Source organism: Brachionichthys hirsutus, chromosome 24 (genome assembly GCF_040956055.1).
Source record: "Brachionichthys hirsutus isolate HB-005 chromosome 24, CSIRO-AGI_Bhir_v1, whole genome shotgun sequence".
In the NCBI taxonomy this organism is placed as follows: Eukaryota; Metazoa; Chordata; class Actinopteri; order Lophiiformes; family Brachionichthyidae; genus Brachionichthys; species Brachionichthys hirsutus.
Window position 1 is genome coordinate 2,747,672 of NC_090920.1, and position 13,062 is coordinate 2,760,733.

The 13,062-nt window shown below is 56.8% G+C and overlaps 1 protein-coding gene across 1 annotated transcript in view; it reads left to right on the forward strand.

Annotated features, from left to right (window-relative positions):
• The window catches only part of agap1 (ArfGAP with GTPase domain, ankyrin repeat and PH domain 1), a 39,742-nt gene that overhangs the window by 17,483 nt on the left and 9,197 nt on the right, over window positions 1-13,062 (forward strand). Inside the window, exons 10-16 of the mRNA XM_068756265.1 lie at window positions 4,077-4,181; window positions 6,863-7,031; window positions 7,422-7,586; window positions 8,558-8,710; window positions 11,040-11,194; window positions 11,631-11,721; window positions 11,796-12,018. Coding sequence (XP_068612366.1) covers window positions 4,077-4,181; window positions 6,863-7,031; window positions 7,422-7,586; window positions 8,558-8,710; window positions 11,040-11,194; window positions 11,631-11,721; window positions 11,796-12,018 — 1,061 coding nt within the window. The remainder of the gene's footprint in view (window positions 1-4,076; window positions 4,182-6,862; window positions 7,032-7,421; window positions 7,587-8,557; window positions 8,711-11,039; window positions 11,195-11,630; window positions 11,722-11,795; window positions 12,019-13,062) is intronic.

Sequence of the window (13,062 nt, forward strand, 5' to 3'; positions counted from 1 at the left end):
CCACCCGAATGTATCCTGGTACCACGCTGAACTTAATTAAGGGGTGAGACCAGAACCTGGTTCCAGGGAACGAGGTGTCAATTGTTTAGTTGTAATGATTCCGGCCTGACGTTGGTTCTGCTGGACCCTGGTGGACCTGGGAGTCAGGGGGTCCTTTTATATACGTGTTTCTGTACTGTTGATGAACGCCGCCCCTCTGGGGGCGGAGCTCTCTGGACCCGAGTCTGACATCTGCCGTAGCGATTAGCCGTGTCCCGCTAACCGGGTACTGTCGGGGTCCAGTAGTAACGCTGAGTCATGTCCTCATTAGCGCCGTGTGGATCAAACGGCGTGGGCGAGGTTCACGTTAGAACCACCGGAGGTGACGGCGGTTCTGTTGGTCCCGGCGCCCGCCTTCATTAAGAGTCCAGTGCTCATTAAAAGTCATGTCTGTAATGAGACCAGGAGGACTTCGTTAAGTCCTGGTGGATGCCGGTCAGATACCAGTGTGTCGAGTGAGTGTGGGCGGGACCGGGTCACATGGACGCGTCGCCTCCACCTGCTCGCCGCAGCCCGTTTCTGGAAGCGTTTTAATCATCGTGAAGCGTCGTCTGTCCATCACCGGTTCAGAACCGGAGCTGATTCTCAGCTGTCCAATCAGAGGAGACGTAGGAAGGAGAGCGTTAACCCTTTAATGTGTCAGCTCTCAGACCCAGTAGAACCGCTCAGACGTTGGACAGACAAGCCAAGGTCGGACGGGTCCGTTAAAGAACCTGAAAGGATTCAGGGGAAGTGAGTCAGAACCAACGTCCTGCTACGGCGATGGCGATGGTGCTGATTGGAAGCTGATTGGTCCTTCTTGCTTCTGAACGCGCCCAGTTCTGGTTCCAGATGGCGCGGGGTTCCTCCGACATCTGCTCCGCGCTGCTAATTAGCGTCTGCAGCGCTTTGAAACCCAACCCGACACCGCAGCCGAGCCGCCAGGACCAGCAAGGAGGGTTAGGTTGTCTGGACCTGTTTACCAGGCCCGTAACCACGGTAACGTGGGCCAAGCGGCTCCTGGAGCCCGCTGAGCAGCTTGTTCTGTCGCCTCCTTCTGTTTGAGTTAGCAGCTAACAGCAGCTAGCAGTTAGCTGAAGTGAAGTGAAGCCGAACTCTGTCCTCTTTTCAGTCGAGCAAAGGACAGAGTCCAGGCGGGACTTTGGACTGTCCTGTCCCCTGGCGCCGGGCGTGTTGGCTGGTTAACTCGGGTGCTATTTACCCTGTAATTCATTAGCCCCTCCCCCTGGCGCCGGGCGTGTTGGCTGGTTAACTCGGGTGCTATTTACCCTGTAATTCATTAGCCCCTCCCCCTGGCGCCGGGCGTGTTGGCTGGTTAACTCGGGTGCTATTTACCCTGTAATTCATTAGCCCCTCCCCCTGGCGCCGGGCGTGTTGGCTGGTTAACTCGGGTGCTATTTACCCTGTAATTCATTAGCCCCTCCCCCTGGCGCCGGGTGTGTTGGTTGGTTAACTCGGGTGCTATTTACCCTGTAATTCATTAGCCCCTCCCCCTGGCGCCGGGTGTGTTGGCTGGTTAATTTGGGTGTTATTTACCCTGTAATTCACCCCTGCCCCCACCCCCCTCCCCCCGGGCGCCGGGCCGCCGTAATTTCACGCTCTGCAGTAAAAGATGTCTCATAATCTGCTTCATTTAGCAGCCAGAGAATTTAATGAAATTAACTGCGGCCCTAATTAAGACGGCGAATATTAATGAGCTGCTATCAAGGCTTTAACGAGGGCCACACGATCCGCCTTCCATCGGATTGGAAAAATATCATTTCCCTGGAAAGGTTGTCGCTGCTCGGAGCCATTTTGGCCATCATGACATTTTTGTGGAGCGCACTAACCCTGGAAATGAGGGTTTCTTTGGTGGGGGGGGGGGGGGGGGGGTTGTTTGACATAATTAAATCAGCCGATCCACAGAACCCGGACGCCAATCAGAGCGCGGCGTCTCCACGGAGCGGCGCCGGGTGTAGCGTCTGTTGTCCCACGCCTCCACTCATCAGGAGGCGCGGCGGCGACCCGAGGCTCTCCGTGAGGAGGAGGAGCCTCGCTGTTCATCAGACTGGAGCGAGGGGCGGGGTTTTCTATCCCATAATGAACTCTGCCTGCTCAAGTCAGCTTTGGATAATTGGGTTTCTAATTAATTACCCAGAACTCTGATCAGATAAATCAGCCCCTCTTCTTCGGTGGTTTTTATTTGATCTGCTTGGCCCCCCCAGGCCTGCCCTCCCTTGTCCTTGCCCCATCAGCGCTGACCTTGTCGCCGTTGTATCAGATACTGGCGCCGGCGGGCGGGGGTATCCACCATGGCGGGCAGGAAATGAGTCTTGGCTGGCTCCGCCTTCGCCGACTGTCTTCAGGTCGTCGTGGAAACAGCTGGAGACGCAGTGCTGGGCTGAAGTAACGGTCACAGAGTCACAGAGTCGTGCTGCTGTTCTCGACCCACTCGGTACCAGGGGGACAGAACCGGGACCCCACAGAACCCGGTCTGGGGAACCTGCAGAGACCGTTCCTACCCGTTGACCCGGTAACTGACCGTTGGAGGAAGCGGCGCCACCACCTGTCTGTCGTGTTGTCGTCTCACCCATAGAGATCGAATGGTGTCGTGTTACAGGTTAGGGTGTTAGCAGACAGGTGTTAGCCACCGTTAGCTTCTCCCAGGAAGGCGGCTCTCAGGGAGTCACTCCCCTCGAGGGATGATGGATGACCTGCGGTTCAGATGGCCGCCCCGATACTGGAGGCGGAGTCCGGCCTCCCTCCCAGCAGCCGTCACCCCGACTCCGCTGTCATGGAGGTGACGCCTCCCATTTGGCCTCCTGCTCTCTGGGGACGGCGGTCAACAAAAGTGTCTCTGGCTGGTCTTTTCACCGACTGTAGCTCCTTCAAGATCCGCTATCACTCCCTTCAGTGGGAGCAGGGAGCCCATTGTCCCGGGAAAATAGGAGGTGATGAGGGAGGAGATTAGTCTCCCGAGGACGGACACCTTCAGGACACGAATGATTGTAAGGACAGGCGTGTGTGTGTCCGACCGAAAGGACAGGCGTGTGTGTGTCCGACCGAGGACAGGCGTGTGTGTCTGGATTGAGGATCATTTGGGAATGTTTTCAGGATCTTTTGGGAATGTTTTCTGGATCTTTTGGGAATGTTATCAGGATCCTTTGGGAATGTTTTCAGGATCTTTTGGGAATGTTTTCAGGATCTTTTGGGAATGTTATCAGGATCCTTTGGGAATGTTTTCAGGATCTTTTGGGAATGTTTTCAGGATCTTTTGGGAATGTTATCAGGATCCTTTGGGGATGTTATCAGGATCTTTTGTGGATGTTTTCAGGATCTTTTGTGGATGTTTTCGGGATCTTGTTGATCCTTTGTTCTCTACTTGGACTTTACTTCTGCTCCTGTGTTTCGTTCTTAATGAACAGCTGCTCGTCGTCTTGCAGCCCGTGGACGTTTTTGGATGTCTAACAGATGACTTCATCTTTTGCCCCCCCCAAGCTAGCGACCTTTCCGAAGCAGGACCCCCCCATTCTTCACCGGGGCAGGAAGTGCCTGGGTCCTGCAGGGGGAGTTTTTATCTCTTTGATCTATTTTCCCGTGTGGGCAGCTTGTAAGCTGTCATGGCTGCCGCCCCCTCCCTGGAGGTAAAATGAGGCGACGCGTGTCATGAAGCCCAGGGGGGTGAATAATGAAGGGTATTACCCATCATGAGGGTTTCTATGCGGCGTTCAATTAGCCCCCAGAGCAGACTAATGGCGTGTCGCCCCCGGGACGGATGGATGGCCAGAATTCATTCGCTGACGTAGGTTTGAAGACGAAACGTCTCCCCCTGAATTAAGTCCGGTCCAGACCGACAACCCCTCCCCCTTCCTACTGTGTGGTGTGATGTCATCACTGATTGCGGTCCGTGTGCTGTAATCGGGGGGGGGGGGGGGGGCGCTTGCCTCTGGCCGAGTTTTGATGGTCCCTGGGTTCTGGTCACAAAGCAGTTCTGGGACAGGATTGGTCGGGTCCAAGTTTGGGTATGTGTGGTTTAACGGGTCACTTTCTGTCTGCAGGGGATGTTGATGAAGAGGAGCGGGAAATCCCTCAACAAGGAGTGGAAGAAGAAGTACGTGACCCTGTGTGACGACGGCCTGCTGACCTACCACCCCAGCCTGCACGTAAGACCCCCTTACTGCCCCGGACTCCGTACTGCCCCCTATCTGTGACTCCTTACTGCTCCGGACTCCGTACTGCCCCCTGTCTGTGACTCGTTACTGCCCCGGACTCCATACTGCCCCCTGTCTGTGACTCGTTACTGCCCCGGACTCCGTACTGCCCCCTATCTGTGACACCTTACTGCTCCGGACTACGTACTGCCCCCTGTCTGTGACTCGTTACTGCCCCGGACTCCGTACTGCCCCCTATCTGTGACTCCTTACTGCCCCGGACTCCGTACTGCCCCCTGTCTGTGACTCCTTACTGCCCCGGACTCCGTACTGCCCCCTGTCTGTGACTCGTTACTGCCCCGGACTCCGTACTGCCCCCTATCTGTGACTCCTTACTGCTCCGGACTCCGTACTGCCCCCTGTCTGTGACTCCTTACTGCCCCGGACTCCGTACTGCCCCCTGTCTGTGACTCCTTACTGCCCCGGACTCCGGACTGCCCCCTATCTGTGACTCCTTTCTGCCCCAGACTCCGTACTGCCCCCTGTCTGACTCCTGCCTCCTTAGACTCAGAGCTGAAGTCACCTCCCTGCTCCGCCTCCGGATGGAGCTGAGTGGTCACACACACACACACACGTTGTCGACCCTTTGATGTTTATAAAGCCCATGTTCTGCTTGGTTCTCCTGTCCAGAGGAACCCTGACCGCTGACGATGTGTGTGGCTACCATCTGATTGGCCGTGTGGCCCAGCTTCCTCCGTGTTGATCACGCCCACACGTCCGTCAGCCATTAGCACAACTGACGCTGTAGATTAGCGTTACAACGCATTAGCACTCATAAACAGAACCCCTCCAGCACCAGAAGCCCGGTTTCTGTCAGCGTGGGGCGTCTGCAGCTCAGGCGTCAATTAGCATGTTTGCAGAGGCTAATCGAATGAAGCTCAATCAGCGCCGCTAATTGCTCGACTATGTGCAAAGAAATCACATTAATGCCGCTAATTAAGAGGATGGCAGGAGACGCTAACTAGCAAGAAATGTCTCCTCAAAGCCAGGATGACAGAGACCTACGCGGCGCACCTCACTCTGCAGGGGGCGCCACCTGTTTCCGACAGGTTCGGCCTGTAGTCCCGCCTCCCAGCAAGTGAACCAGTTCACATAATCAAAGGCAGCAACCAATCAGGACCTGATCTCTCATCACCTGACCGGAGTGTTCTGCAGCCCATAGAAGAAGATTGAAAGCTACAATTTAAATTAACTTTGGAATGCTGCTAGCTAGTACATCTTTAGCCAATGCTGCAGCTAATGTTAGCCTGTCTTCATCCAGCGCTTTGCCCTGTTATATTCAGGTGAGCTTGACATGAGTGGCAAAAAAGGTTGAAGCTAATTTCAACTATCATTGCTAATGTTCGGCACATTAGCTTTTATGTTTAACTGTACCTAATAAAGTGACCACGTTAGCTTACATCATGCTAGCTGTACCTAATAAAGTGACCACGTTAGCTTACATCATGCTAACTGTACCTAATAAAGTGACCACGTTAGCTTACATCATGCTAACTGTACCTAATAAAGTGACCACGTTAGCTTACATCATGCTAACTGTACCTAATAAAGTGACCACGTTAGCTTACATCATGCTAACTGTACCTAATTAAGTGGCTGCATCATCACAGGATCTTGCTGTCGTGAGCTTCCTGTGCGCGGTCTCTCGTGAAACGCCCCGGCCTCAGTCTTCATCAACTTTCTTCTTCTCCTCCTTCATCGGCCGCGGCGTCTTCGATCGATCTTGTTCTTTTATGGATCCGTGTTTCCGGGTCGTCAGCAGTATTCTGCTCAAACACCGATGAAGGAACGGACGCCAGCTGCTGGTCGATACACACCTCCGTCCTGAACGCCGCTGCGAGGTGTGGACGATGATGAAAGCTCCCCGATGCTAATGCAGACTCAATTACTTCGGTCAATCTGTCGGGGGGGTGTGGTCAGGGTTTACCCAGCGGGCCCTGCATCCGGGGGTCTCTGGTGGCTTGTTAGGACGCCGTCGAGAGCACTTGGCTTTGAATTGGCCTTTTGTCATCGGAGCTGCCAGAAGGAGGCGGGACACCGAGAGAATGTTTGAAGAGGAGCGCTGTCTCTAAGAGGACGGCGAGACGCGCTCCGGCTCCTCCACCATCACAGGACCCGGTGCTCTGGCGGCGTGTTTTAATACGGCCCGGCGGGTGGCGTGAGCTTTGTTTCCCCTAGTCCCTTTGATGTTGGAGAGGAGGCCGACCTCCCACAATGCCCTGCTCCTGTTGGGTCAGCGCTGACACTCCACCCCACTCTGAGGGAAACGTGGGTGGATTTAACAAGCGCCTCTCGTCCTTCGGGTCTCTGATCCGCCCCTTCAGACCGGAGGAGAGCTCATTACTGAGATGTTGTGTTTGTGGGCGTGTCTGTGGATGGCTGCCGCCAATCACAGTTTGCGTGGTCCGGCGCTGACAGTCCCGGGACTGCCCGGTTCCCGGTCCAGAAGCATTGCTCCGGTTTCTGTTTCTGTCCCTGAGACAGACAACCCAATCACCAGCCTCTGGACTGGACCGGGACAAATGGACATTTTGTGTGTGGACTGGTTCTGGTTCAGTTTGGGGTGGAGGAATGTTGGGACTGGGTGGGAGACATGGTTGTCCCTGTTGCTGACGTCATCGCCCGTCTCTTAGGACTACATGCAGAACGTCCACGGGAAGGAGGTCGACCTGCTGAGGACCACGGTGAAGGTCCCGGGGAAGAGGCCGCCGCGGGCCGTGTCCACCAGCGGCGCCGCGGCGAATCCCAAAACCAACGGGCTGACGAGGGACATGAGCGGCCTGCAGCTGGGACAGACGACAGGTCAGAGCGATGGCGGCGAAATCAAAGGGAACGCTGAAGGGAGCCGTGGTGTGAGAAACGAGCGCTCCTCTGTGTCCGACTCTGGACACAGAGGAGCGCTTACGAGGTGGCGCTCTGGGAGCGCCGGGATCCAGGAGGCCCCGGCTAATGGCGTGATGCTCAGTGAGCCGTGCTCCGCTCTAATTATCGTCATGAATATTAATGAGCTGTAATGAGAGAGTGGGGGGGTGGACCCCCGTCTGGACCAGTTGGACCCACTGGCCTGACTGGAGCGGGTTCATACCTTTCAGATCACAGGAGGAAGGGGAGGGGCCAGTGCGTTTGGCGAGGGTTAGGGTTACCCGTGGTCGGCATGTCCGTCCGCTCACCCCCCGCTGCTTCCTGCCTCAGGCTCGGTGACCAGCAGCTCGTCGGCGTCTCAGATGGCGAGCGGCGCCGGCTCGGCGTCCTTCAACAGCCGGGGATTGGACGGGCTGCACCAGCGCTCCTGCTCCGTCTCCAGCGCCGACCAGTGGACCGACGCCACCGTCATCGCCAACTCCGGAGCCAGCACAGGTAAGAGAGCACACGGCGAGTCAGGCGGGTGACCGACAGCTACGCCTGTCTGTTGCCATGACAACAAGTCTGACGACCTTTAGGAGGGGTCATCGGTTCGGCCCGAACAGTCGCTTCCAAGTTTACACCTTCAGATGATAATGATGTCACGTCGACGGCGACGTCGCCAGTGGAAGGGATCCAGTTTAAACTGGAACCCAGGACTCGTTGCTAGGCAACACGGATTGGACCCGCCCCTGCCGAGGAGTAAAAATGGACGCTGACAGGTCCCCCCCCCCCCCGAGGCTCAATCAGCTGTTTCACCTGGGTGCAAATAGGAAGTGCAGCTGCTGTCCAAACATCCGATGGGCGGGAGGAGGACATTTTGGGGTGTGGGGGGGGGGGGGGGGAGGGCGGCGGCGTGCAGATGGGGGGGCTGTTAATCCGCGGCGGTTAATTGCACTCTGGGGGACGGCGTCTTGTCAGCAGAGATAAGTTGTCACATTTTCCACTTGAGCTGAGACTAAACGATTGTAAAATAAGTTATGGCCGTCCTTGGGGGCGTGTGCCGTTTGGGCGCCGCGGCGGCCAGCAGGCGGCTTTGTGTGTGTGTGTGTGTGTGCGTGTGCTGCCTCCACACACGCGCACACACACACACACACACACGTCAGTCTCCGCCATGCTCTGATATTGATGGAAGCTGAGTGTTATTTTGTCACAGCTTCCAGACCAACCCGACCTCTCTGCCGATGGACCCGCTCGCCCTCCGGTTCCTCCTCCACACCAGCGTGTGGGACCGGGCCGGTGTCCACCAGGGGCTTGGACCGCTCGTACAGCCGGTCATTTAGGTTCTCTGATTGGATAACGCCTCTGGACGGTTACGGACAAACGTGGAAAAACACACCCTCAATAATCAGAACCGCTCCGGTTAGAATCTGGGGAACCAGCAGCGAGTGCGACCATCTTTACCTCCTTGTCGTCTGGACCTACAGACACGGGCCTGGGAGACCCGACGTGCTCCAGTCCCGGCACCACCAGTCCGAAGACGGAACCGCCGCCATCGCCGCACGCCAACCGCAAGAAGCACCGGAGGAAGAAGAGCACGAGTAACTTCAAAGCTGACGGCCTCTCTGGTACCGCAGAAGGTAACGCCCCCCCCCCCCCCCCCCCCCCCCCCCTGTCACTGTCCTCCCCAGGATCCTTCCTAGGCGGGACATCCTGCTTGAAGGCGGAACCATCCTTTTTGAAGGCGGGGCCATCCTGTTTGAAGGCGGGGCCATCCTGTTTGAAGGCGGGGCATCGTCGGTGATTGTAAATGTCGTTGGGATTCAGAGCATGCAGACTATTTATTTCCTCCTTCACGCTGCGTCCCATCCAGTCCTCTCTTCGTCTTCGTCCTCGCTGTCCCCTCGGCAGACTTGTCCCCCATTAGTCAGCCAGAGAGGCTTAAGTGAAATATTATAAATAATCCAGTGTTGAAATTTTTTATCAGCTGTGTCGTGTTCATTATTCAATAAGCGATTAGTAACCGTCTTCCCAATTTAGCCATTAAGCAGCGGGCCGGCGGCGGCGCGCCGCCTGTCACACCCGGCGCCAGGTGAAGCATGGCGGTGTCAGAGCGAGGCCCGGCATCATTCACGGGGGGACCGCCGTCTGTGGGCGACGCCCCCAGAGCTGGCTTTCATTCAACTCTCCTCCTGTGATTGGATGACTGAGGATGAGGCTCCTTTTTCTTCACATTGTTCAGTCATGATGTTTCTCTGCGTAGCATGCTATGCTATGCTATGCTAGGCTAGGCTAGGCTAGGCTAGGCTAGGCTAGGCCTGGTAAAGGCAGCAGCACGTTTATCTCTGTGGCTCCATTAAGTTCTTTCTCATTCTCATGACCTCCCCATCGGGGCGTTCTGGGGTCGTGTGACCTGCCGGTCATACCGCCCCTCCCTCCTTGAACCCCCCCCCCCCCTCTTCAAACCGAAGGAGGACACCTCCCCTGGGAAGACGCCTGTCGTCCACACTGTGCATCTTTTCTTGCGTTGTCTTTGGGCGCCTCCTGTCGCCCGTCCTCAGAGACTCTGGAGTCCAGAGAAGGAGGTGAACTGCAATGGATGCGGCGTCACGGCGACCGTCTCCGCGGTTGTGGGGGGGGGGGGGGCTTGGGAACAGGCGCCTCTGATGCTTTCCAGGTTATTAATGTTGTGAAAGGCTGACAATAATATGACGAGTAATGACCTGTGTCGCAAAGCGATCCAGTGTGCGGCGACATTTAAGGCTTTTAATTTGTGTTTCCTGAGGCCGTCTCTCCTCCCGCCTCCCCTCTCATTGCACCTCCTCACACTCTCTGCTGGCTCGGTTACACCCCCCCCCCCCCACGACGGCCGGTATGCACGGCGTGGCCCCCCCACCCTGCGTCGTGTAAATGCCGTGTATTGGCTTTGTTTCGTTCCTGCCGTTAAAGGTTAGCCGTGTCAGAGTTCACAAATTGCCTCGGCGCCGCCTCTGTCTGCGTGAATGTCGCCGCCGTAGCCGGAAGCGCTGGCGGTAATTACCAAGCCGTCGCCGCCGCCGCTCCACCTGTGATTGGGCCTCATGCATACGTTGATTGTGTACAGCGGCACGGAGGCGTGGCCCGCTAACGTTCACACACGTTGCCTCACGCCGGTCGGGATGGCGACGGTTCCAGAAGGTTTCTGGTCCAGACGCACCAATCCTGCTCCAGGAGCAAAAACAGGCCGGTGCTGGACCCGAACGCACCTCAGCGGTCGAATCCTAGCGCCACGTTGAAGACGCGGCCATGTTGTTGACACGCACATAGCTAGCAATGTCTCAATGGACACGTAGCACGAAGGCGCCTAGAGACACCAGAACCCCGTCACCCCGGCATCAAGTCTGAGCTCGTCCTCTATCTGTCCACTCTGCAGACATTCTCTTCTCAAGGTTAGCTGCTAACTGCTACTAGCATAGAAAACTCAGAGACCCGCTAAAAGAGCTAGAACATGGGCAATGTTGCTTTCAATCGCTGCTACGCATCTGAGGAAGGACCAGGACCCGGAGACGCTCGGTAGCCGAGCTTTGGACCTGCGGTGTCGGTCCTGAACCGCGACAGCGTTAAACGCTATATCGCTCCAACGTGTCGGTTTCGTGGAACCTTCCCACCAAACGTTGGAATGAGGGGCACAAGATGGGGTTCCGAATGTTCTAACGGTGCGTACCTGCAGCGCTAATGTTCCCTGTGTTGGATTGGACCTCTTAGTTTGGTCTCCGTCCCCTCCTGAGGGGTGAGACGTCCATCTTTGGCTGCAAAATGCTATGCTACGCTACGCACCCGATCTCGTTGGTGCAGCGTGGGACTTCCTGTGGGTGTGGCTTAATTGTTTGACAGTTGACCCCTCCCCCCCCCCCCAACAGCAGAGATGACATCACTGCCGGTCCTCCAGAACCCTTGCTGTGCTCATTGTTCCAGTGTTCTTCCCAACAGAACCCGAGGAGAACCTGGAGTTCACCATCGTGTCGCTGACGGGCCAGATGTGGCATTTTGAAGCCGGGTCGTACGAGGACCGGGACGCCTGGGTCCAGGTGATCGAGAGCCAGATCCTGGCCTGCCTGCAGTCCTGTGAGAGCAGCAAGAACAAGGTGAGCGACCCGAGCGACCCTCTTCAGTCTGCCCCCCCCCCCCCCACCCCACTCATGATTAGTAATTACTGGCGCTCAGCTTCCGCGCTGCCAGTCTCGGTTCGGCCCGCTGTGTTGACGCCTCAGGCTCTCGGGCTGTGATTGGACCCAACGTCCACCAGAGCCCCGCCCCTCCCCCCCCCCCCCCCCCCCTACTCGTTCTCTGGCGTTGACGCCTTCAGCCTGAAATGGGGCAACCGTTCAGGTTCTGGTGTCGCCTGTCTCAGAACAAAACCCGGGCTGGTGTCCAGTGATTGTGGTTTTGGTACCGGTTCCAGTCAGGCGGCTGCTGGGGCGGCTCAGACCGGTTCCGCTGGAGTCCAACCTCTTGGCCCGTCGCAGGTACCATCAAACGGACCTGGTTCTGGTGCTGACGTGCTTGTTGTCTTTGTTCCAGTCGCGTCTCACCAGCCGGACCGAGGCCCAGGCTCTGCTGACCATCAGAACCATCCGAGGAAACGGCCGCTGCGCCGACTGTGACGCTCAGAGTGAGTCCCGCCCCCTCCTCAGGTGAGGAGGTCACGCTTGTGTTTTAAACTGCTCCTCCTCCTCTCTCACCAAGACCCGGACTGGGCCAGTCTGAACCTCGGGGCGCTGATCTGCATCGAGTGTTCGGGTATCCACCGGAACCTGGGGACCCACCTGTCCCGGGTCCGGTCTCTGGACCTGGACGAATGGCCGCTGGAGCTCATCAAGGTGATGAAGGCCATCGGCAACGAGCTGGCCAACGGCGTGTGGGAGGCCAGAACTCAGGGACGCGTCAAACCCGGACCGGACGCCAGCAGGTAGGCGTTCGTCTGTCTGGTGGACGCTTCAGGTGTGCCCAGCCGTGAGGGGGGGGGTCGATGATGAAACAGGAAGTTGTGTGAAGAACAGGAAGTCGGCCGTTTGCTGTCGTCGCAGCCGTCTCAACACCTTAGGGGTGGAGCTAGTTCCAGGATTTGGTAGGAGGGCGTGGCCAGGGCAGGGTGGCGAAGGAAGCAGAACGGTCCGTCGGGTCGCTGAGCGCTAACCGGACGAGCACGAAGGACTGGTTCTGTCTGTCCATGTCTGAAGTGCTGCTTGTCTTTGGTTCCCATGGTTACAAGTCAAATTTATCCTCCGGCTCTGAGCGGATTTGTTTCAGAGGGTTTGCATCAAGATGCTTCCTTCCTGCCTTTCCTTCTCCCTTTCCCTTTTCCTCCCTTCCTTTCCTTCCCTCCCTTCCCTATTTCCTTCCGTTTCTCTCCCTCCCTTTCCTTCCTTTCCTTTTTCCTCCCTTTCCTTCCCCCCCCTTTCGTCCCTTCCTTTCCTTTCCCCCCCTCCCTGGTGTGATCCATTAGGGCGTAGCAGCAGTACTGCCGGCTGCAGACAGGGGGCAGTGTGACGGTTTCTGTCCATGGCCTGTGTCTGTAATTATCATCCGCTGCCAGGAGCCATCATCACAAATTAGAGCTGACTGCCAACCGCGTGAAGATCGACGTCCCCGTCCTCCCCGGACACTCCCCCCACGCTCATTAGTCAACAGAAGCACCTTATAATTACTCCACCAACACTCACACCCATGAACCTGCTCCGCATCAATGCTGGAGTACCTCACCCCCCCCCCCCGTGCTGCGCCGCCTCATGCTCCATGTTCACTGCTGACAGGACATGGTGGGGTAACGGCGTCCTGAATGATTGCACGGCATCAGACCGGTCCCACCCCTTGTTTGACCAGCTTTCACCAGGTGTCTGTCGGGTTGGACATGCTAACGTTAGCTAGTGTTTAACCAGGTGTTCCACTGGTCGGACATGCTAACATTAGCTAGTGTTTAACCAGGTATTCCACTGGTTGGACATGCTAACAT